This window comes from Pseudophryne corroboree, chromosome 9, assembly GCF_028390025.1.
Source record: "Pseudophryne corroboree isolate aPseCor3 chromosome 9, aPseCor3.hap2, whole genome shotgun sequence".
NCBI lineage: Eukaryota > Metazoa > Chordata > Amphibia > Anura > Myobatrachidae > Pseudophryne > Pseudophryne corroboree.
In genome coordinates, this window is record NC_086452.1 from 316,064,014 (window position 1) to 316,089,564 (window position 25,551).

General features: G+C 43.0%; 1 protein-coding gene across 2 annotated transcripts in view; it reads right to left on the reverse strand.

Annotated features, from left to right (window-relative positions):
- Nucleotides 1-25,551, reverse strand: part of MEI1 (meiotic double-stranded break formation protein 1) — a 1,382,157-nt gene that overhangs the window by 1,186,245 nt on the left and 170,361 nt on the right. For both annotated transcript variants that reach the window (XM_063940445.1, XM_063940446.1), the window contains exons 3-4: nt 24,159-24,209; nt 3,589-3,662 (exon numbers count right to left, since the gene is read on the reverse strand). In XM_063940445.1, coding sequence (XP_063796515.1) covers nt 3,589-3,662; nt 24,159-24,209 — 125 coding nt within the window. The remainder of the gene's footprint in view (nt 1-3,588; nt 3,663-24,158; nt 24,210-25,551) is intronic.

Below are 25,551 nucleotides of genomic sequence, written 5' to 3' on the forward strand. Positions count from 1 at the left end.
TATATATATATATATATATATACATATACTAGGGTCAATAACATGGTATCCTTATCTAGGGTTTCAATCACCGCTGATAAGGTTTCTGTCCACGCTGCTACAGCGCTATAAACCCATGCCGACACAATCGCCGGTCTGAGTAGTGTACCAGAATGTGTGTAAATGGACTTCAAAGTACTATTACTGCATGCTATCTGCAGGATCCCTGAGGATAGCTGTTAAGTCAGCGCTACCTTTTGGGTAAACGTGACAAAGCTTTGCCCACCCTAGGGGAAGATTCCCATCGTATCCTGGCCCTAGTAGGGAAAGGATACTGCCTGAGAATTCTTTGTGGGAATCTGCAATCTCTTGTCTGGAGATTCCCGCTCTTTTTCTTCATGAGAGGAGGGAAATTTACCTCAGCTTTCTTCCCCTTAAACATGTGTACCCTCGTGTCAGGGACAGATGAGTCATCAGTGATATGCAAAACATCTTTTATTACAATAATCATATATTGAATACTTTTCTGCCAGTTTTGGCTGTAACTTTGCATTATCGTAGTCGACACTGGAGTCAGACTCCGTGTCGATATCAGTGTCTATTATTTTGGATAGTGAGCGTTGTGAGACTCTGAAGGTCTCTGCGACATAGGGACAGACATGTGTAGATTCCCTGTCTGTTCTCTAATCTTTTGTGCAATAAATTTACCTTAGCACTTAATTTCACATATTTAATCAGGTGTCGGCGTTGTCGACGGAGACACCACTCACACACACATTTGCTCCATCTCCTCCTTAGGAGAGCCTTTTACCTCAGACATGTCGACACACACGTACCGACACACCACATACTCAGGGAATGCTCATCTGAAGATAATTCCCCCACAAGGCCCATTGGAGAGACAGAGAGAGAGAGTATGCCAGCACACACCCCAGCGCTATATGACCCAGGAAAAAACACAGCAATTTCATGTTTACCATGTAGCGCTGTTATTATCTGCGCCGAATTATGTGCCCCCCCCTCTTCTTTAAAACCCTCTCTTCTACCGTGGTATAAGCAGGGGAGAGTCCGCGGAGCTTCCTCTCAGCGGTGCTGTGGAGAAAAACATGGCGCTGGTGAGTGCTGAGGGAGAAGCCCCGCCCCCTCGACGGCGGGCTTCTGTCCCGCTAAAGTGTATAATTGGCGGGGGCTCCTGCATATATACAGTGTCCAGCTGTATATATGCTCCTTTTGCCAAATTTGAGGTTTATATTGCTGTCCAGGGCGCCCCCCCCCCTGCGCCCTGCACCCTTACAGTGACCGGAGTATGTGAGGTGTGTGGGAGCATTGGCGCACAGCTGCAGTGCTGTGCGTTACCTCAGTGAAGATCATGAAGTTTTCTGCCGCCTTTGAAGTCTTCTTTTCTTCTCATACTCACCCGGCTTCTATCTTCCGGCTCTGCGAGGGGAACGGCGGCGCGGCTCTGGGACGGACGGCTAGGGTGAGATCCTGCGTACCAATCCCTCTGGAGCTAATGGTGTCCAGTAGCCTAAGAAGCAGGACCTGCACTCAGAGAGTAGGGCTGCTTCTCTCCCCTCAGTCCCTCGATGCAGGGAGTCTGTTGCCAGCAGAGCTCCCTGAAAATAAAAAACCTAACAAAATACTTTCTATCAGCAAACTCAGGAGAGCTCACTGAAAAGCACCCAGCTCCTCTGGGCACAGTATCAAACTGAGGTCTGGAGGAGGGGCAAAGAGGGAGGAGCCAGTGCACACCCAGGTCTAAAGACTTTCTTAAAGTGCCCATGTCTCCTGCGGAGCCCGTTTATCCCCATGGTCCTTATGGAGTCCCCAGCATCCTCTAGGACGTTAGAGAAATCATTCACATGGCATGGGTTTGCCTTGTAACTGATTGCTGCTTTAATAACAATAAGTCAGAGATTGGCTTGCATCATGCACCTACAGCAAACTCAGACCATATTACATATGCCCCAGTGTATTTGTCTTATACCTTAACCATAAGAGCGTGCTATATGTCAACATTCAGAATGTCGACATGAATGTTATGTCAACGTACCCAATATCAACATGGCCACAATGTCGACAATGTGCATGTTGGCACTCGACATGTCAACATAACATTATTCTAGTGTTAGAGCCATAACCCTATACTAACTGCAGCCTAACATTATGTCGACATTGTGACTATGGATAGTCAGTATTAACATAATGACAATGTTGATATTATGTCTATGTCGACATATTCACTGTCGACATTTTGACCATGTCAACATTCTGAATGTCAATATGACTACATAGTACATACCATCTATAATACTTCTAAACATGTTCTCAAAGCAGAAATAAATGGTATTTGTGCTAGATTAAGTTACAAAGGGGTATCCAAATAGTCCCCAAAAAAATTTTGGTACAAAAAACAGCTGGGTTTTCACTGATTTTTTTTTTTTTTTTTGGCCTAACCAATTAGGCCCGTTTTACCCTTTTCTTGCGGAAATACACAGTCTGCAAAAGCCACAGAACTATGTAATTACGCAGGCTACGATCGCTGAGAAAAAGCTAGTGTTCGGGGATTTGGCGAACCAAAATACCCAATAAGCATTGGCATCAGGCTAAATGGATAGCCCCATCGGCGGTAATTAGCAGCAGTAAATTACCACGGCTAATTTGATACCAGCCACAGTGTGTTCTAAATTGAAAGTGTTGCAACTAATCCTATAAGGAAAATCAAAACTTTAGAATAAGTTTAACTTTAACTTCAATTAAAGTGTTTATTTTCCTTAAAGCACTAGCAATACTCTTTCACTTTAGAACACACTAACTTAATCCTGCTAGCATGATTGAAACAGCACATTGATATTCCAACTGAGACAGACACTACTCCAGCATGAGTCTGAGCGCAGCACAACTATTTATTTCTGCATTGTTTATAGTTTGGTCACCTAGAGTACAGCAGCTTGCCATAAACCCCATTATTATGGCTCACTGTGCAGGTGTACCACTTAGATGTTCTTAAAGCAATTTTATTAATGCAAAGTACGTACATACAAATAGGAAATTTTATATTGCAACTGTTCATTATAAGAATCTACAGTCATGTGTGTACCTGGTACTCTTCTCCCAAAGGATTCGACTGGGAATTGCACTGGCCAGTAAATACTATTAGTTAGTTTGCAACCTAATGAGGATGGGGCACTGACAAGTGACAAGCCCCAACCATCATAACAGTAATCAATGCCTCTAAACAGCAGTTGTAATTAACTCCAAAACCTACTGGTTCAGAAGTCAAAGGCCATGTATCCAAGTAGCACGCATTAAAAAACACTTTCATTCCTTTTTATTTCCTACTTTCTTTTTCTAAGTTGGATGCTATTTCTGTGCAATTGTTTACACTACAGTTGTTTTTTTCCAATTCTCAACTGTGGTTATTTTATTTCTGCGCTGATGCTTTTGATGTTACGCAATTGGTTATCTACTGTATGTACAATTTGTGTAGGCAATGTGTTTATTTTTCTATTTGTATGGTACAGACAATGGTTCTAAAAATTCTCTTGAAAATAAAGAATCTTAAAAAAAGCGAACATACTTGTAATTCTAAAATATAATTATAGTTACCTCTTTTTTGCATATATCCAAGACACAGTGAACAAATTTTTCTAATTTGAGGCTCACAGTTAACTGCACCAAAACTGTTAGGTAAAAGAAAAGAATGGTTATAAAAGAATAACTTCCAAAGCCAGATGATAAGTTATATGTCACGTAACTCTGAAAAGTACAGTAGGAAAGCACAAACTTATGCAAACAAAAAAGTGTGGTTCCACATATTAGAAATAGCTGATTATTGACTAAAATTCAATTTGGTGTATTATTTATGGTGCATGAATGTAATTTCATGTTCAGGCTTTTTTGGCATCAACATCTTCCTGAATTACAACTGACAATAAATTCCCCTCCCCGCATCAAATTAGTTTGTCTGACCTATTCCCAATTTTATATATATATATTATATATATATATATATATATATTTTTATTTATTTTTTTGGAAAAAGTTTGCTTCACAAACAACTGCTCTTCACCCAGCTTGCTCTGTCAGGTTGCTTCTTTAATCCTCACAAATTTCACATCACGTTTGTTCAACAAACACGGCTTCCCTGACCACCAGTTAAGCCCAAACCAGCTCTCTCTATCATCCGGCCACTAACTGGTGTCGGAAACTCTGCACACTCCCTCTCACAAACCTTTGTATCTTTACATAATAAATTAATAACACCTACGTAGTAAAGCTGCATGTATCACCTTAGCTTCACACAACCTGTCAATTGTCCTAGGAAGTGAGTCCTGTGCTGATCATCAGAATGTGGCAAAGTACCCTCTTTGCCACAAAATAATATAAATAACCTGCACAGGGGTATGAGATATAGCGGTCACAGCCATGGATGTGGTGCTGACATGCGAGATATATATATATATATATATATTTTTTTTTTTTCATTCATATACTAGCTCAATACCCGTGCCTCGCTACGAAATGTAAAGAATAATGCCAATCTTTGTCAGGCCGCACCTCTGGGCTTCACCGGATTGATGCTGTCAAAATGCTGGTGCTGAGGAGAATAAATTCTGGGACGACAGGCCAAGCTCCGCCCGCTGTATGTTAAATATGTTAGGTGTGCAGGCTGACTATGTCAAAGGGCCCTAGGTCTTCTTGCTTAGCTTCGAGACTAAAGTATGCCTCTTCCCCCACTCGTGGGCCCATCTGCCTTACCCGTAGGTGCCTCTGCTCCTACCCGTATTCCTATGACCCTACCAGTGTGTGCCTCTGCCCCTACCCGTGTATGCCTCTGCCCCTATCTGTGTGTGCCTCTATACTTACCTGTGGTTGCCTCTGCCCCTACCCACATGTGTCTCTGCACCTATCTGTGTGTGCCTCTATCCTTACCTGGGGTGCCTCTGCCCCTACCCACGTGTGTCTCTGCCCCTATCTGTGTGTGCCTCTATCCTTACCTGTGGTTGCCTCTGCCCCTACCCGCGTGTGCCTCTGCCCCTACCTGTGTGTGCCTCTACCCCTAACCGTAAGGTGTCTCTACCCTTACACGTGGATGCCTCTGCCCCTACCCATGTGTGTCTCTGCCACTACACGTGGGTGCCTCTGCCCCTACCCATGTGTGCCTCTGTGTAAATTGCTCCAGGCATTCCAGAGTTATGCCAAAAACTATGGATTTATACATGTCACCCCCTTTCCACCCCTAGGGGTGCTAGGGGTGTCTTACCCCCACAGTATTTTTTTCCAGATTGCAAGTCATATGTGTACCAAGTTTGGTGTAAATTGTTCCAGCCATTCCTGAGTAATGCCCGAAAACTATGCATTTTTACATGTCACCCCCTTCTCACCCCCACCCCTAGGGGTGCTTGGGGTATCTTTCCCCCATAGTATTTCTTTCCATATTGTAAATCATATGTGTACCAAGTTTGGTGTAAATGGCTCCAGGCATTCCAAAGTTATACCTGAAAACTACAGGTTTTTATATGTCACCCCCGTCCCACCGGCACCCTTAGGGGTGCTAGGGGTGTCTTAGCCCCACAGTCTTTTTTTCCAGATTGTAAGTCATTTATGTACCAAGTTTGGTGTAAATTGCTCCAGGCATTCCAGAGTTATGCCTGAAAATTATGCATTGTTACATGTCAACCCCTTCCCATCCCCACCCCTAGGGGTGCTAGGGGTGTCTTACTCCCACAGTAGTTCTTTCCAGATTGTAAGTCATATGTGTACCAAGTTTGGTGTAAATTGCTCTAGGTATTCCAGAGCTATGCTGGACATACATACACTATATATATATATATATATATATATGACAAGAATTACTCTCCCACTGCGCTATTTCAAATAAAACACTAAAATTAATTAATTATATGGCTGCCTGTATCCTCTAAGTTCCCTGTTAGGAGGAACTAAATGTGTGAAAATATGAAACGAAATAGAGGAGATGGCGCCAAGGGAGTTATATCAACGCCCTACCTAAAAACGGACCCTTACAGTACTCTCCAGATAAATTACGTCAGATAACAAATACTAACATAAAAATTTATTAAAACAACATATAAACCCGACACAAATGTTCATAAGTATACAGAGTTGATACATTTACATTTGTCGCACAATTTGAACAATCAGTTTGTAGTGATGAGGAAAAAGCGTAGATATATCACTACGATTTCCTCCTTCTCCTTATTGTAGATTCGGAGGTAACATCAGATAATAGATAGATAAATAACCCAACGCGTTTCGTCTTGTTCCAAGACTTCATCAGGGGTAAAATCTCATATATCATCAGCTTGAGTCTGACATTCAGATATTCGAATATGGGGAAGATTCATATGTGTATAGAATCTAACTGGTTCACAAGCATAAGGAACCTCGTCGGTCAGCAGCTTGAACCTGACACTCAGAGACTCAGGAGTGAAGGCAATTCAAATGGGTATAATGTCTAACCAATTTAGAACACGTGGTAGACCCTCCAGTAGTGCAGTGCTGACAGCCAAGTCTCTGTATTATACAGAGACTTGGCTGTCAGCACTGCACTACTGGAGGGTCTACCACGTGTTCTAAACCTGTGAGTGTCAATGTAAAGGTCAAATTGGTTTGCATTGGAGTGTGGGCAAAATTTGAGACCTTTTTGTAATAAGGATGATTGTTCTTTTGTGAGAGGAATTTTGCTTAAATGAAGGGATTTACAACTTAAGCAAAATTCCTCTCACAAAAGAACAATCATCCTTATTACAAAAAGGTCTCAAATTTTGCCCACACTCCAATGCAAACCAATTTGACCTTTACATTGACACTCACAGGTTTATACGAAAACTCTGCATCAAGAAATTCTTTTCCCGCAAAGAAAATAATTCTACAATCCGGTCTTCGGACAATCAATTCAAACATACAGCATTCAAGACTACATCGACATTTTTTCCGAATCACATCAAAGGTGCACATATAGAAACATTCCAAAAACTTGTAGAAAAGGATATCAAAGCCATGACCGGCAAAGAGAGAAAGAAACTGAATCTTACAAAATCTGAAAAGAATGCACTAAAGGAGTTGAAACAAAATAAGAACATTGTAATTAAGCCGGCAGACAAGGGGGGAGGCCTCGTGATCCAAGATAAGGAAGACTACGAAGCAGTAATCGCCGATCTCCTAAAAGACAGTGCAACATATGCGATACTAAAGGGGAACCCGACGGTACAATACCAAAAGAGAACTAAAAGAAATACTGGACGAAGGTTTAGAAATCGGTATATTAACCAAAAGGGAATACGATTTCATATATATAAATCATCCTCTGGTACCCACCTTTTACCAATTACCGAAAATCCATAAAGATCCCCAACATCCACCAGGCCGTCCAATTGTATCCGGCATCAATTCGCTTTCTGCCAATTTATCCAAATATGTGGACTCCTTCTTACAGGAGTTGGCTCAATCACAAAAAAGCTATCTTCGTGACACAATTCATGTTCTACAGATACTAAAAGAAATCAAATGGGAGAAACATTTAATTCTATGCACAAGTTATGTCAGGTCTCTCTATACCTGCATCCCTCATGCAAAAGGCTGCGAAGCAATAAGATTTTTTCTATCTGCAATAACATCTTTACACAATGCCCAAATTAATTTTTTATTGACTTGCATCAATTTTATTTTGCATCACAACTTTTTTTGGGACCATGGGGTCTATTACAACCAGATACAAGGGACCGCGATGGGCAGTTCTTTCGCACCGGGATATGCAAATCTATATGTGTCAAAATGGGAGGAAGACCACATTTGGAACAACAACCCTTATCTACAATACATACACACTTGGAAAAGATACATAGATGACTTATTCTTCATTTGGAATGGTCCACAACAAGAACTTCATCAATTTTTAGAATACATTAACAGCAATTCCTACAATCTGGAATTTTCATCAGTCACCAGTGATAAAATGGTCATATACCTCGATTTGGAGATCTTTATACAGGAAAACGCAATCCAAACAAGAACACACACAAAGAATGTCAGCGGTAACAACACCATTTCCATGTGTAGCAATCATCATACCAATTGGAAAAAGAACATTCCAGGTGGGCAATTTCAACGACTGAAAAGGAACTGCTCGCAGTTAGAAACATTCATGGAACAGTCAGCACAAATGAAGAAGAAATTTGTCCAAAGTGGATATAAAGAGAAAGAATTACAGGAACAGTTTAATCAGATTGCCAACACGGACAGAAATGAGATGTTAAAATATAAACGGAAAGAACAAAAGGACTTTCAGTTAGCATTTGTCACTCAATTCAACAGTCAACATCTAGCCTTTGAAAAAATACTTAACAAGCATTGGCACATTTTATCATTGGACAAGGAAATAGCCCCCATAATTCAAAATAAACCACGTATCATTTATAAAAGAGCCACTTCAATCAAACAAGAATTAGTCAAAAGTTACATTCCGAAGGAGATTCTGCACAAAGATGTCACAAAAGGATTTTTTTCATGCACAAAATGCTTACCATGTAGGACAGTAAAGAAATTTTCAACCAAACCTGAAACAATGTTTACTGATAATGTAACAAAAAAAACTCACAGAATAAAAGACAAAATGACATGTGAAACAGAGGGAGCAATTTATCTTCTACAATGCCCCTGTGGCCTGCAATACGTAGGTCAGACCAAAAGGAAAATTAAAGTTCGATTAGCAGAACACATCTACAATATTAAAAAAGGTTTACAGACGCACAGCGTGTCAAAGCACTTCGCAGACAAACATAATAAAGATCCAGCACATTTACGTTTTCTAGGGATACAAAAAATTACCCCTTACTGGAGGGGTGGAGACATAGTGGATAAACTCAAAAAAGCAGAAGCAAAATGGATTTTTATTTTACAAACCTTGGAACCCACTGGCCTCAATATAGATTTTGATTTAAATTCCTTTTTATAACACAATCATCTTTTTTTTAGAACATCCCCTTTTTCTTTTAATATAATGCATAAATTTTCTTTTAACATAATGCATATATTCTTTTTAATTTGCAAACACCAGTGATTAATTTGAAAAGAATAAGAGATGAATACGCTAATTTTATTCAGCTGTTTTTAAACCAATTAAGCCTTCTCCAATCAAGCACATCAATCAATAAAGCTGTATAAAAAAGGAAGCATTGGGAAGTGCATCTATTATCCATGATTAAGGACAGGCAAGTCCGAAACGCGTTGATGAGGAGTTACGAGTGAAAGCCTTACGTCATCCCGCCTGCGCCACACGGGTGTGGAAACGGCAGTGCAGAAGACGGCATCGAGGACGGGGGAGCAGATCACGATCCACATGTGAGAACTAAGGACGGACGTGACTACAGGTAGGCAGATTAAGGGAAAGACAGCTAGTCAGGTTTCCCCACTGCAGCCGCAGCACGGATCATAGCTCCGGTGTCCACAAGAGAACTCACGCACAGGACTTTCACATCAGCACAGAAGTGCTGTAAACATTACTAATTAACCATTTTCTTTTATTCACAGGTGTTTGCAATCTTTTTTATTTAGTTTCATTTTATTCTATTTCATTCAATTTTTTTCTTAAGCGCTCCTGTTCTCAACTTTATATTGTCATCATCAATTTAAAGGAGCAGCTCAACATTATATAGCGCGGGTCATTTATCACAACTTTGTGCATTAAACAAAGTGTGTGTACATTCACGCAATTCATTTATGTTTCATATACACCTTATACACACAGCCTGAAGGTCATTTAATTCAATATTTTTAATAACTTTGTGTATTAAACAAAGTTTGTGTACATTGAATCATCAAAAAACAAAGGTTTCACTATCTCACTCTCACTAAAAAAAAGTCCGTATTTCGGAATATTCCGTATTTCGGAATATTTGGATATGGGATACTCAACCTGTATATATATATATATATATATATATATATACATACACACACATATATACATACACAATATATATATATATATATATATATATACATACACACACACACACACACACACACACACACACATATATATATATATATATATATATACACACACATATACATATATATATATATATATACACATATATATATATATACATACATACATACACACATACACACATATATATATATATATATATATATATATATACATACACACACACACACACACACACATACATAGTGGGGCAAAAAAGTACAGATTGTGCAAGTTGACCCACTTCAAAAGATGAGAGAGGTCTGTAATTTTCATCATAGGTACACTTCAACTGTGAGAGACAGAATCTGAAGGAAAAAAAACAGGAAATCACATTGTATGATTTTTAAACATTTTACTTGTATATTCTTGTGGAAAATAAATATTTGGACACCTACCAAGCAGCAAGATTTCTGGCTCTCACAGACCTGTTACTTCTTCTTTAAGAAGCTCTTCTATCCTCCACTCGTTACCTGTATTAATGGCACCTGTTTGAACTGGTTATCTGTATAAAAGACACCTGTCCACACCCTCAAACAGTCAGGCTGCTACCTCTCCACCATGGCCAAGACCAGATAGCTGTCTAAGGACATCAGGGACAAAATTGTAGAGCTGCACAAGGCTGGGATGAGCTACTCGACAATAGGCAAGCAGCTTGGTGAGAAGAGATCAACTGTTGGTGCAATTATAAAAAAAATGGAAGAAATACAAGATCACTGACAATCTCCCTCGACCTGGGGCTCCATGCAAGATTTCACCTCGAGGGGTATCAATGATCTTGAGAACGGTGAGGAATCAACCCAGAACTACACGGGGGGACCTGGTCAATAACTTCAAGAGAGCTGGGACCACAGTCCCAAAGGTTACCATTAGTAACACAGTATGTCATGGATTGAAATCCTGCAGCACCCGAAAGGTCCGCCTGCTTAAGCCAGCACATGTCCAGGCCCATCTAAAGTTTGCCAGTGACCATCTGGATAATCCAGAGGAGGATTGGGCGAATGTAATGTGGTCAGATGAGAGCAAAATCAAACTTTTTGGTATAAACTCCACTCGCCGTGTTTGGAGGGAGAAGAATGATGAATGGCATCCTATGAACTCCATACCCACTGTGAAGCAGGGGGGGTGGAAACATCATGCTTTGGGGCTGCTTTTCTGCAAATAGGACAGGACGACTGATCCGTATTAAGGAGAGGATGAATAGGGCCATGTATCGTGAGATTTTGGGCAAAAACCTCCTTCCCTCAGTAAGAGCATTGAAGATGGAACGTGGCTGGGTCTTCCAGCATGACAATGACCCCAAACACACCACCTGGGCAAATAAGGAGTATTATAAGGTCCTGGAGTGGTCTAGCCAGTCTCCAGACCTCAACCCAATAGAAAATATGTGGAGGGAGTTGAAAGTCCGTGTTACCCGGCGACAACCCCAAAACATGACAGATCTAGAGAAGATCTGCATGGAAGAGTGGGCCAAAATACCTGCTACAGTGTGTGCAAACCTGGTCAAGAACTAGAGGAAACGTTTGACCTCTGTAATTGCCAACCAAGGTTATATTACAAAGTATTGAGTTAAACATTTTGATTGTCCAAATATTTATTTTCTGCAAGATTATACAAATACATTGTTTAAAAATCACACAATGATTTCCTAGTTTTTTTTTCTTCAGATTACTGTATGTCTCTCACAGTTGAAGTGTACCTATGATGGATATTACAGACCTCTCATCTTTTTAAGTGGGTCAACTCGCACAATCGGTGGCTGTCCAAATACTTTTTTGCCCCACTGTGTGTGTATATATATATATTATATATATATATATATATATGCAGAAAAAGTCGCACTCACGTGTAATACTGGAACAACAGCTGGGGTGTCTTCCACAAAAATCCTCCAAGGGATCCACTTGTAGACACAAAAGAATGGAGCACTCACCAGTCTTTTCTTATAAAGTATTTAGCAAAGGTTTATTATCCAGACAGCGTTACAAGACTGTGTAATACAGTCCATTCAGATAATCCAAAAGGTAAACTCAAACGTTTTCGGTCATTGCAGACCGTCATCAGGAGACATAAACATCATTTAGCAGCCGTCCTGCCATCACATAAAGAAACCATCAGCCTATCTGACCATGCCTCACCGGCCCCTTACATACCCACCATTCAATCATCGACGCCCACCTGACATCACAATAAGGGCGGGATTAACCTGTTTCAAAACAATGCTTCTAATGCACATTAGATCATATTTTAAAATCCACTGCTATCCCCTCAATGGTGCTTATACCCGGGCTGGCGTGATCCACAACTTAATCTTAAATAACAGCCACTAGATGTCCCCAGGTGTGTACTAATCTCGCCTCCGTGTCTATTGCTGGTTGCTAGGCAACCATAGAACGGGCCATCCCATCTACCAACTCCCAGTGACAATTGACAATTTTATTATTTGTCAAAAGTGCATAAAACAGTTAATCCCAGGTTGTGTTGTAGTGGCGTTTAAAGATTCTAAATCTTCCCATGTGGCAGATTACATTGATATATTTCTTTGAATGTATAGGATTGAGTTTGAGTCTTACTTAAAAAGATACCCCTACAGTATTACAATATCTTTGAGATGTAGGGGTATATGCAATTGCAGTCGAATTCCCGAAATTGTCGAAAAACGGGACTTTTTCGCCAAAAAAAAAAAAAAAATTCGACAATGCAATTCAGTACTTTCCGTCAAAAAAACGGACTTTCAAAATTCGACTTTTTGAAATTCGACATTTGTCAAATTCGACTTTTCTGCAATGTTACAAATGCGGCAATTCGACAAAAGTATATTCAATTGAAGTTTTGAAATTCGACAACAGTGCTTTTAGACAGTAAATTCGTCATTTTCAATCCGCCACACTTTGGTGGGTGAATCTAATAAAAAAAATTGAAAACATGTTTTTTTTGGTGTTTTTTTTATTGGTAATAGCATATCTATTTATATTAGAAGGGATTAGGTACTTGGTTTGTTTTTTTGGGAGGCACAAGTATTATTTATATATTTTTAATTTTTTTTTTTTTTATAAATGGAATGGTAAAATCCCGAAAAACAATGGCGTGGGGTCCCCCCTCCAAAGCATAACCAGCCTCGGGCTCTTCGAGCCGGTCCTGGTTCTAAAAATCTGGGGGGAAAATGGACAGGGGATCCCCCGTATTTTAAAAACCAGCACCGGGCTCTGCGCCTGGTGCTGGTGCAAAAAATACGGGGGGGAAAAAGAGTAGGGGTCCCCCGTATTTTTTACACCAGCATCGGGCTCCACTAGCTGGACAGATAATGCCACAGCCGGGGGTCACTTTTATACAGCGCCCTGCGGCCGTGGCATTAAATATCCAACTAGTCACCCCTGGCCGGGTTACCCTGGGGGAGTGGGGACCCCTTCAATCAAGGGGTCCCCCCCCCCCAGCCACCCAAGGTCCAGGGGTGAAGCCCGAGGCTGTCCCCCCCATCCAAGGGCTGCGGATGGGGGGCTGAAAGCCTTGAGAAATTTGAAAGAATATTGTTTTTTCCTGTAGTACTACAAGTCCCAGCAAGCCTCCCCTGCAAGCTGGTACTCGGAGAACCACAAGTACCAGCATGCGGGTGAAAAACGGGCCCGCTGGTACCTGTGGTACTACTGGAAAAAAAATACCCAAATAAAAACAGGAGACACACACCTTGAGAGTAAAACTTTATTGCACACCTGCCGACACACACATACTTACCTATGTTGACCCGCCGACTGCCGCGTCTCCTGATCCGACGATCCGGGGTACCTGTGAATAAAATTATACTCACCTCAATCCAGTGTCCAGATATAAATCCTGGTACTTGGCAAAACAAATAAACGAACACCCGGACCAGCGGACTGAAAGGGGTCCCTTGATTGAAGGGGTCCCCACTCCCCCAGGGTACCCCGGCCAGGGGTGACTAGTTGGATATTTAATGCCACGGCCGCAGGGCGCTGTATAAAATTGACCCCCGGCTGTGGCATTATCTGTCCAGCTAGTGGAGCCCGATGCTGGTGTAAAAAATACGGGGGACCCCTACTCTTTTTGTCCCCCGTATTTTTTGCACCCGCACCAGGCGCAGAGCCCGGTGCTGGTTTTAAAAATATGGGGGATCCCCTGTCCATTTTTCCCCCGTTTTTATAGAACCAGGACCAGCTCGAAGAGCCCGAGGCTGGTTATCCTTTGGAGGGGGGACCCCACGCCATTTTTTTCCGTGTTTTTTCCCGTTTTTACCCGTTTTTAAAAAATCGGAACAAAATCCGTCAAATCGGCCGTTTTTCGTCAGCGGGACTGTCGAATCCGTTTTTTATTGCATATGGTCAATTTCGACACCCACTTGCCGAAATTAGACTGTCGAATTGTGTCGAATAGAAAAACGGACGAAAAATTGCCGCGATTCGCCGCTAATTGCATATACCCCGTAGAGTGGTAGGGTGATTACTAATGCGTGCCAATGTTTGTTCAGTCACTATATATAGTACATCTATTGAGAGCATGCTCAGGGAGTAAAATATTAAAGACATTTCTTCAAACAGTATAGACCTGTATTTATTTGTGTGCTGATTATGTTTATTCTACAAAATAATTATATAATTAAGCAACCCAGGAGTTTATTAAGGCAATGAAGTGGAATATTCTGCAATAACTGAGTCAGTCACCTGATCGAGCATGCATTTCACTTGCTGAAGACAAAACTAAAGGCAAAAAGACCAACAACACAACAGAAGACAGCTGGCGTAAAGGCCTGGCAAAGCATACGCCATCATTAGGTGATACACTTGGGCTCCAGACTTCAGACAGTCATTTTTAATACTTGTCAGGATTTCTGACAAGTATTAAAAAATAAGAATTTACTCACCGGTAATTCTATTTCTCGTAGTCCGTAGCGGATGCTGGGTACTCCGTAAGGACCATGGGGAATAGACGGGCTCCGCAGGAGACTGGGCACTCTAAAAGAAAGATTAGGTACTATCTGGTGTGCACTGGCTCCTCCCTCTATGCCCCTCCTCCAGACCTTAGTTAGGGAAACTGTGCCCGGAAGAGCTGACACTACAAGGAAAGGATTTGGAATCCAGGGTAAGACTCATACCAGCCACACCAATCACACCGTACAACTCGTGATAACTATACCCAGTTAACAGTATGAATAACAACTGAGCCTCACTGAACAGATGGCTCATAACAATAACCCTTTAGTTAAGCAATAACTATATACAAGTATTGCAGAAAAACCGCACTTGGGACGGGCTCCCAGCATCCACTACGAACTACGAGAAATAGAATTACCGGTGAGTAAATTCTTATTTTCTCTGACGTCCTAGTGGATGCTGGGTACTCCGTAAGGACCATGGGGATTATACCAAAACTCCCAAACGGGCGGGAGAGTGCGGATGACTCTGCAGCACCGCATGAGCAAACTCAAGGTCCTCCTCAGCCAGGGTATCAAACTTGTAGAATTTTGCAAACGTGTTTGACCCCGACCAGGTAGCAGCTCGGCAAAGTTGTAATGCCGAGATCCCTTGGGCAGCCGCCCAAGAAGAGCCCCCTTCCTCGTGGAATGGGCTTTTACTGATTTAGGATGCGGCAGTCCAGCCGCAGAATGTGCAAGTTGAATAGTGCTATAGATCCAGCGAGCAATAGTCTGCTTAGAAGCAGGAGCACCCAGCTTGTTGGGTGCATGCAGGATAAACAGCGAGTCAGTTTTTCTGACTCTAGCTGTCCTGTAAACATAGATTTTCAGGCCCGGACTACGTCCAGCAACTTGGAATCCCCCAAGTCCCGAGTAGCCGCAGGCACCACAATAGGCTGGTTCAAAAGAAACGCTGATACCACCTTAGGGAGAAATTGGGTACGAGTCCTCAATTCTGCCCTGTCCATATGGAAGATCAGATAAGGGCTTTTACATGACAAAGCCGCCCATACTGACACACGCCTAGCAGAAGCCAAGGCCAAAAGCATGACCACTTTTCACGTGAGATACTTCAACTCCACGGTCTGAAGTGGCTCAAAACAATGTGATTTTAGGAAATCCAACACTACGTTGATATCCCAAGGTGCCACTGGAGGCACAAAAAAGGGGCTGAATATGCAGCACTCCCTTAACAACGTCTGAACTTCAGGCAGCGTCTTTCCTAGCCTTTAACAGCGTAGGAATCACTTCATCTGGAACGCCCTTTCCGTTAGGATCCGACGTTCAACCGCCAAGCCTTCAAACGCAGCCGCGGTAAGTCTTGGAACAGACAGGGCCCCTGCAGTAACAGGTCCTGTCTGAGAGACAGAGGCCATGGGTCCTCCGAGATCATTTCTTGTAGTTCTGGGTACCAAGTTCTTCTTGGCCCATCCGGAACTACGAATATAGTTCTTACTCCTTTCTTACTTACTATCCTCCGTACCTCGGGTATGAGAGGAACAGGAGGGAACACATAAACCGACTGGTACACCCACGGTGACACTAGTGCATCCACAGCTATCGCCTGAGGGTCTCTTGACCTGGCGCAATACTTTTTTAGCTTTTTGTTGAGGCGGGACGCCATCATGTCCACCTGTGGCCGTTCCCAACGGTCTACAATCTGCGTGAAGACTTCTGAATGTAGTCCCCACTCTCCCGGGTGGAGGTCGTGCCTGCTGAGGAAGTCTGCTTCCACACCCGGAATGAACACTGCTGACAGTGTTAGCACGTGATTCTCCGCCCATCGGAGAATCCTTGTGGCTTCTGCCAACGCCATCCTGCTTCTTATGCCGCCTTGTCGGTTTACATGGGCGACAGCTGTGATGTTGTCTGACTGAATCAGCACCAGCTGGTTTTGAAGCAGGGGTTCTGCTTGACTTAGGGCATTGTAAATGGCCCCTAGGTCCAGAATATTTGTGCGTAGGGTAGTCTCCTGACTCGACCATTGTCCTTGGAAGTTTCTTTCCTGAGTGACTGCTCCCCAACCTCGGAGGCTTGCATCCGTGGTCACCAGGACCCAGTCCTGAATGCCGAATCTGCGGCCCTCGAGAAGATGAGCACTCTGTAGCCACCACAGCAGAGACACCCTGGCCCTCGGGGACAAGGTGATCAGCCGATGCATCTGAAGATGCGATCCTCACTTGACTAACAGGTCCCACTGAAAGTTCCTTGCATGGAACCTGCTGAAGGGAATTGCTTCGTAAGAAGCTACCATCTTTCCCAGGACTTGCGTGCAATGATGCACCAACACCTGTTTTGGTTTCAGGAGGTCTCTGACCAGAGATGACAACTCCTTGGCCTTCTCCTCCGGGAGAAACACCTTCTTCTGTTCTGTGTCCAGAAACATGCCCAATATCAGCAGACGCGTTGTAGGAATCAGCTGCGACTTTGGGATATTCAGAATCCAGCCGTGCTGTTGTAACACTTCCTGAGATAGTGCTACACCGATCAACAACTGCTCCTTGGACCTCGCCTTTATAAAGAGATCGTCCAAGTACGGGATAATTATAACTCCTGTCTTTCGAAGGAGTATCATCATTTCGGCCATTACCTTGGTACACACCCTCGGTGCCGTGGACAGACCAAACGGCAACGTCTGGAATTGGTAATGGCAGTTCTGTACCACAACCTTGAGGTACTTCTGGTGAGGTGGGTAAATGGGGACATTTAGGTAAGCCTCCATGATGTCCAGTGACACCATAAAATCCCCCTCTTCCAGGCTTGCAATAACCGCCCTGAGTGATTCTATTTTGAACTTGAACTTCCTTATATAAGTGTTCAAGGATTTCAAATTTAGAATGGGTCTCACCGAACCGTCTGGTTTCGGTATCACAAACATTGTAGAATAGTAACCTCGTCACTGTGGAAGGAGAGGAACTTTGATTATCACCTGTTGGAGGTACAGCTTGTGAATTGCCGCCAGTACTACCTCCGTTTCCTTGGGAGTAGCAGGCAAGGCTGATTTGAGGTAACGGCAAGGGGGAGACGTCTCGAACTCCATCTTGTATCCCTGAGATACCTGTAGAACCCAGAGATCCACCCGTGAGCGAACCCACTGGTCGCTGAAGTTCCGGAGACAGGCCCCCACCGCACCTGGCTCCACCTGTGGAGCCCCAGCGTCATGCGGTGGACTTAGTGGAAGCAGGGGAGGATATTTGTTCCTGGGAACTGGCTGTCTGGTGCAGCTTTTTCCCTCTACCCCTGCCTCTGGGCAGAAAGGACGCGCCTCTTACCCGCTTGCCTTTCTGAGGCCGAAAGGACTTTACTTGATAATACGGTGCTTTCTTAGGCTGTGAGGGAACCTGAGGTAAAAAAGTCGACTTCCCAGCTGTTGCTGTGGACACGAGGTCCGAGAGACCGTCCCCAAACAGTTCCTCACCCTTATAAGGCAAAACTTCCATGTGCCTTTTAGAATCAGCATCACCTGTCCACTGCCGAGTCCATAATACTCTCCTGGCAGAAATGGACATTGCATTAATTCTAGATGCCAGCCGGCAAATGTCCCTCTGTGCATCTCTCATATATAAGACTACGTCTTTAATAATCTCTATAGTTAGCAAAATAGTATCTCTGTCAATGGAATCAATGTTATCTGACAGGGAATCAGACCATGCTGCTGCAGCACTACACATCCATGCAATAGCAGGTCTCAGTATAGTACCTGAGTGTGTATACACAGACTTCACGATAGCCTCCTGCTTTCTATCTGCAGGCTCCTTTAAGGCGGCCGTATCCTGAGACGGCAGTGCCACCTTTTTTGATAAGCGTGTGAGCGCCTTGTCCACCCTAGGAGTTGTCTCCCAGCGTAACCTATCCGTTGGCGGGAAAGGGTACGCCGCCAGTAACCTCTTAGAAATTACTAGTCTCTTATCAGGCGAACACCACGCTTCTTCACACAGTTCATTCGAACTCATCAGATGGGGGAAAAGTCACTGGCTGCTTTTTCTCTCCAAACATAATACCCTTTTTTGTGGTAACCGGGTTTATGTCTGCAATGTGTAAAACATCTTTCATAGCCGTAATCATACATCGGATGGCCCTTGTGGACTGTACATTTATCTCATCCTCGTCGACACTGGAGTCAGACTCCGTGTCGACATCTGTGTCTGCCATCTGAGTCAGCGGGCGTTTTTGAGCCCCTGATGGCCTCTGAGACGCCTGGGCAGGTGCGGGCTGAGATGCCGACTGTCCCATGGCTGTCACGTCGTCAAACCTTTTATGTAAGGAGTTGACACTGTCGGTTAAAACCTTCCACATATCCATCCACTCCGGTGACGGCCCCGCAGGGGGCGACATCACCTTTATCGGCTCCTGCTCCGCCTCCACGTAACCCTCCTCATCAAACATGTCGACACAGCCGTACCGACACACCGCACACACACAGGGAATGCTCTGACTGAGGACAGGACCCCACAAAGTCCTTTGGGGAGACAGAGAGAGAGTATGCCAGCACACACCACAGCGATATATAATCAGGGATTTACACTAACAAAAGCGATTTTCCCTATAGCTGCTTTTATATATAGTTTGCGCCTAAATTTAGTGCCCCCCCTCTCTTTTTTACCCTTGATGCCTGGAAACTGCAGGGGAGAGCCTGGGAAGCTGTCTTCCAGCGGAGCTGTGAAGAGAAAATGGCGCCGGTGTGCTGAGGAAGATAGCCCCGCCCCCTTCTCGGCGGACTTCTCCCGCTTTTTTATCTGTATAATGGCGGGGGATTATACACATATACAGCTTAAAAGCTGTATTATGTGTCAATTAGCCATGTAAGGTACTCTAATTGCTGCCCAGGGCGCCCCCCCAGCGCCCTGCACCCATCAGTGACCGGAGTGTGTGGTGTGCATAGGGAGCAATGGCGCACAGCTGCAGTGCTGTGCGCTACCTTAATGAAGACCGAAGTCTTCAGCCGCCGATTTTCAGGATTCTCTTCTGTCTTCTGGCTTTGTAAGGGGGACGGCGGCGCGGCTCCGGGACCGGACGATCGAGGTTGGGCCCTGTGTTCGATCCCTCTGGAACTAATGGTGTCCAGTAGCCTTAGAAGCCCAAGCTAGCTGCAAGCAGGTAGGTTCGCTTCTCTCCCCTCAGTCCCTCGTAGCAGTGAGTCTGTTGCCAGCAGATCTCACTGAAAATAAAAAACCTAAAAAATACTTTCTTTTTCTAGAAGCTCAGGAGAGCCCCTAGTGTGCAACCAGCTCGGGCCGGGCACAGATTCTAACTGAGGTCTGGAGGAGGGGCATAGAGGGAGGAGCCAGTGCACACCAGATAGCACCTAATCTTTCTTTTAGAGTGCCCAGTCTCCTGCGGAGCCCGTCTATTCCCCATGGTCCTTACGGAGTACCCAGCATCCACTAGGACGTCAGAGAAATGAAAATGTTATTTATTATGTTAATTTGTTCAATTACATTTGAGCCCCTGAAAATAGTGGACTGTGTATAAAAATAGTTGCAATTCCCAAATATTTCATACAATATTTTCGTTCAACCACTTGAATTAAAGTTAAAAGTCTGAACTTCAATTGCAATTTCATTGTTTAGTTTCAAATCCATTATGGTGGCATACAGAGTAAAAATGCTAAAAACTGTACCAATGTCCAAATTTATATGGACCTAATTGTAGATAGAGCTACAGTAGATAGATAGATAGATAGATAGATAGATAGATAGATAGATAGATAGATAGATAGATAGATAGATAGATAGATAGACATGTACACAGAAGCAGCTTCTCTTCTCCCTCAGCCAGCGAATGTTCACTCCTGTCAGCACCTGTAGCCAGTACTTTCTTCACCCATGCGCAGTTCCCTCCCTCTTCCCCCTGAGCATGACCATAATTAGGAGAGCCAAAGTTCTGGCTGATGGTGTGTACAAACTTAAGGTAGATGGCCGTTCAATAGCTCTTTTTGGCTCTTTTCTCTATAGTTCAGTAGTTCAGTCGGTATCCTTAACCATTGTGGTGTGATCAGTTTTGGGACAGGTGGTCAGTCTTGATATCATGCAAAGGTCCTGAATATCCCATGGTAATAAGCAGTATATAGTACAACTAGGAGGTGGGGGGGGGGGGGGCAGAAATGAGACAGACGGGTGAAGGGGGGAGAGGATAGAAACCAATAGCGGTCGGGGATGATGGGCACAAATATGATGGAGACAGAAAGGCTGACAGGGAGAAGAGGGACAAAGATAGAAATGTGCAGGTGTGTAAAATGTGTGTGTGTAAAATGTCACACTTTAGTACATATACCCCGAGATGGGGAGGAGGGACAGAAGTGACTCAGGTGAGAGATGGAAGGTGAGGACAGAGATGGAGAGTTGGGGTTAAGAGAGAAACACCTTGGCAATGCTGGGTGTAATAGCTAGAGACCTGGCGTATGACAGTTCCAAAATACTAGTATCTACATAAACAGTAAGTTTTAATGTCATTGTTTATAATCCATTATGAGGTCTACATTAATTTATGATTTAATAAAAAAATAATATTGAGTGGGGTTATGTATCTTCTATTGTAAATTATTATGGGTGATAAGGGGTCGTGCTAAGGGGGTATACTTTTTCCTTTTCTATTCCCCTCCTTTTCTCTGTCTGATTCTATTGCTTGTATTATATTACTATATTTCATATCTTTGAAGCAAATGTATAATTTTCCTTTTACAAGCAAACCCGCAGAGGTTGCATCTAGACATATATATCTTTAAATCATTAGGAATATTCTGTTCATATAAGAATGCACGCCAGTCATATAGAATGTAAATCATAAGAATGTATTTCAACAAACAATTGCTACTTATAGAATTCACTTTTATCATTAAACAGTATTGGTCAAATACAATGCAAGTCACCATATAATAGTTTCACAGATTCAAACTATATAAGAAACAAATAGGATGAAAGGAGTGTGAGAGATGTATGTACTGTACTGTATCTGTGTATTTATTACTGGGGAGATATTTACTCAAAGCACTCGGCTAAATCCTAGATTTATTGATATATATTGGACAATATATATCTTAAAGAAATATCTTAGGGTATTGGTTTTGGTATATGTATGTGTGTGTGTGTGTGTGTGTGTGTGTGTGTGTGTGTGTGTGTGTGTGTGTGTGTGTGTGTGTGTGGGGGAGGGGCAACATGTGGCTGCATTGTCCACAGACCGCATGGGACAGAAGCTAGACTCCGTTTTGGGAAAACTCCCATGATTCCAAAGTCTGTAACATATGGTTCAAATGGGAATGGCAGCAGCCATTTTAGATTTGCAAGTCCAAACACATGGCATTCTTTGCTACACCATAATCACATAGCAGAAGCCATAAGACTCCACTATATTGCAAAACGTATAAGCTTCAACATAATGCATATGTGCTGATATTACAATTCTAAGCCATCTAATCACCTTTCACAATTCCAAGCCAACACAGTATCTCAATAACCAGAGCATATGGTATGCTGGCTATGTTATATAATGTAGCCTGTAATTATATGCCAATCCCAGTCTGTACCGCATTATGCTAACTTTTCAGGCCTAAAACCAACTAATTCCAGCCTTCCAGGACCAGCACCACATATCTCATGCTGTCCATATGAGCCATCACAAGACCAGATCACCAGGTAACCACAAGTATCAGCATGCCATTGCTACAAGCACATGACTACAGTAACAAAAGGAAGTTTGTGTTGACTTCTATACTTCAGCAAGATGCACCATACAAAACCACTACAATCTGTTATAAATCACCATACCAGGAATGTATACCAGGAATGCTATGCTACAGATTGTCTACTGTTCCAATTCATTACAGATTTCATAGAGTATTATCACCAACACATATTTCACATAATTGCACAAGTATCATTAACCTTAAGCCATTTGTATCTCCAGATTAACTATTCTATGCTAATCGTTTCACAACTACTTTATCACAAACACATATTTAACTATTCTATGCCATTAAGCCATGTGTATACAATACTTAGCCTTAGTAAGGAGATCGGTCGTGGTGATGAGCAAGCCATGCTTCTGAGAGCTAGATTGATTCTGAGTGAGTGAGCTTTGATTTCAAGTGGGTACAGTATATTCATACCTGTGGGTGTGTCTTTCACAGCATGTGGGCTAGCTGTATCAGTGAGCTGAGCTGGCCATGTGAGCTTGGTTATTTAAATGCTAATTGGCCAAGGCTACAGTGTAGGGATGTTAATTCGGCTTCAGGTTACAGAAGCCAATATTATCATTCATTCTTTGTATCTCTAAAATGGATATATGGAATTACTCTGTAACAATGGGTATTGAGTTATAGAGAAGACTTTCACTGGCTAAACTGATAGCCATGCCCCTTGTGTGATGGTTATCCACTCTGGCAGCATGGTACTTTAACACGCCTACGTAGAAATCGAGTACCATCGACAGTTGCTGTTGACCTAGGGCAACTCAGAATAATGAAAATGCACTCGCACCGGAGCCATGTTTTTAGTCGCAATCCATTGCAACTGACGTCAGATACACACTCGAAAATGGCCATGATCTGCCTGGTTTGCCTTGTAAAATCTAGTTTTGCCTTGTAAATATCTGCTACTTGAAAAAAACATACAAATTCAGACGGAATCTTGGAGCTCCGGTCATCTCCCACTGCATTACATCCGACCCCTCGGTCATCTCTCACTGCATTACATCCGACCCCTCATCTACCTTCACACTCCCAACCACTTCACTCTACAAATTATTGCAGCCTCTCCTTCCAACTGATTACTTTCTCCCACTCTACAGTTAAGATTTTTCCAGTGCTGTTTCCTACCACTGGACAAAACTATAAACAGGTTCAGAAGACCGACTTCTTTATCAAAGTCATCCAGCTCTCATCCTAATGCTTCTGGCTCACTGTCACTCCCCATTGTATCACAGATCTGTCTGACACTACCCTTTGGACTGTAAGCTCTCATGAGCAGGCCCTCTACCTCATATGCTTTTCCTTCCCTCATTTATACCTTCAGCTCTTCTCTACAGCCAAAAGCACCAAACCTTTGGCCACCCCACTGTTTGTTAATAAACCTTGCCCAGGTTTTGCTATGCATTGTATTGAAAATAACTTTTTATTGCACCAGATTCCTTATAGCACCATATAAATAAGTGATAATAATAATTTTACAAAGCATATAAAACAGTTTTATGACAGTTGTCCATTTCTAAAAAAATAATTTACGAAACTCTATTACTTACCCTCAGTAATGAGGTTTAAAGCAGTGGCATTTTCCACATTCACCAACATCCCTGTAACAAAGTATAACAAATTGATCAAAAAAAATAAAATCTAATAGGAAAATATTCGCAAAACAAGCTGCATATCCCTTGGGAATTAGATGACGTGATTTGTATTGAATCATGTGATCATGATTCCATTTCCCCTTCCCTTCCCCACATTACAATGCAGTGAATATCAAGTTTGAATCAAGGGGCGGGTGGTAATGATGCAATCGCTGCACTATGACCCCATTCTCTGCATATACAACATGGCTGACAACTCTAGGACTCTACAGGAATTAAGGAGAGCCTCTGTGCCACTGCATTGCCGAAACTCTTATAACAGGATTTTAATACCTACCAGCAAATCCTAGTCCGTAGAGGATGCTGGGGTCCACTTCAGTACCATGGGGTATAGACGGTTCCGCAGGAGCCATGGGCACTTTAAGTCTTTTCAAGGGTGTGAACTGGCTCCTCCCTCTATGCCCCACCTCCAGACCTCAGTATAGGAACTGTGCCCAGGGAGACGGACATTTCGAGGAAAGGATTTACTTTTAAACTAAAGGTGAGATTCTTACCAGCTCATACCTCAACCATGCCGCACAACATGGCATTCAACTTAACACATGCCAACGGGTATGAACAATTGCAGCAACATGCTGAAAATAATCGTAACACGACACTCGTGTAACAACAAACTAACAACTGCAGGTAAAGTACACACTGGGTCGGGTGCCCAGCATCCTCTACAGACTAGGAGAAAAGGATTTACCGGTAGGTATTAAAATCCTGTTTTCTCATACGTCCTAGAGGATGCTGGGGTCCACTTCAGTACCATGGGGTTATACCAAAGCTCCAGTACGGGCTGGAGAGTGCGGATGACCCTGCAGCACCGAATGACCAAACTTGAGGTCCTCATCGGCCAAGGTGTCAAACTTGTAAAACTTTGCAAACGTGTTTGCCGCTGACTAAGTAGCTGCTCAGCAAAGTTGTAACGCCGAGATCCCCCGAGCAGTCGCCCAGGATGAGTCCACCTTTCTAGTAGAATGGGCATTCACCAACTTCGATATCGGCAATCCTGCCGTGAAATGAGTGTGCTGAATCGTCCCTCTGATACAGCGCGCAATGTTCTGCTTAGAAGCAGGATACCCAATCTTGTTGGGAGCATACAGTATAAACAGAGCTACTGTTTTCCGAATCCTAGCTATTCTTGTGATATAAATTTTCAAAGCTCGAACCACATCTAGAGAGTTTGACGCAGTGAAGGTGTCAGCAGCCACTGCCACAATAGGCTGGTTTATATGGAAAGCCGAAACCACCTTCGGAAGAAATTGTTGGCGAGTTCTCAACTCTGCCCTATCTTCATGGAAGA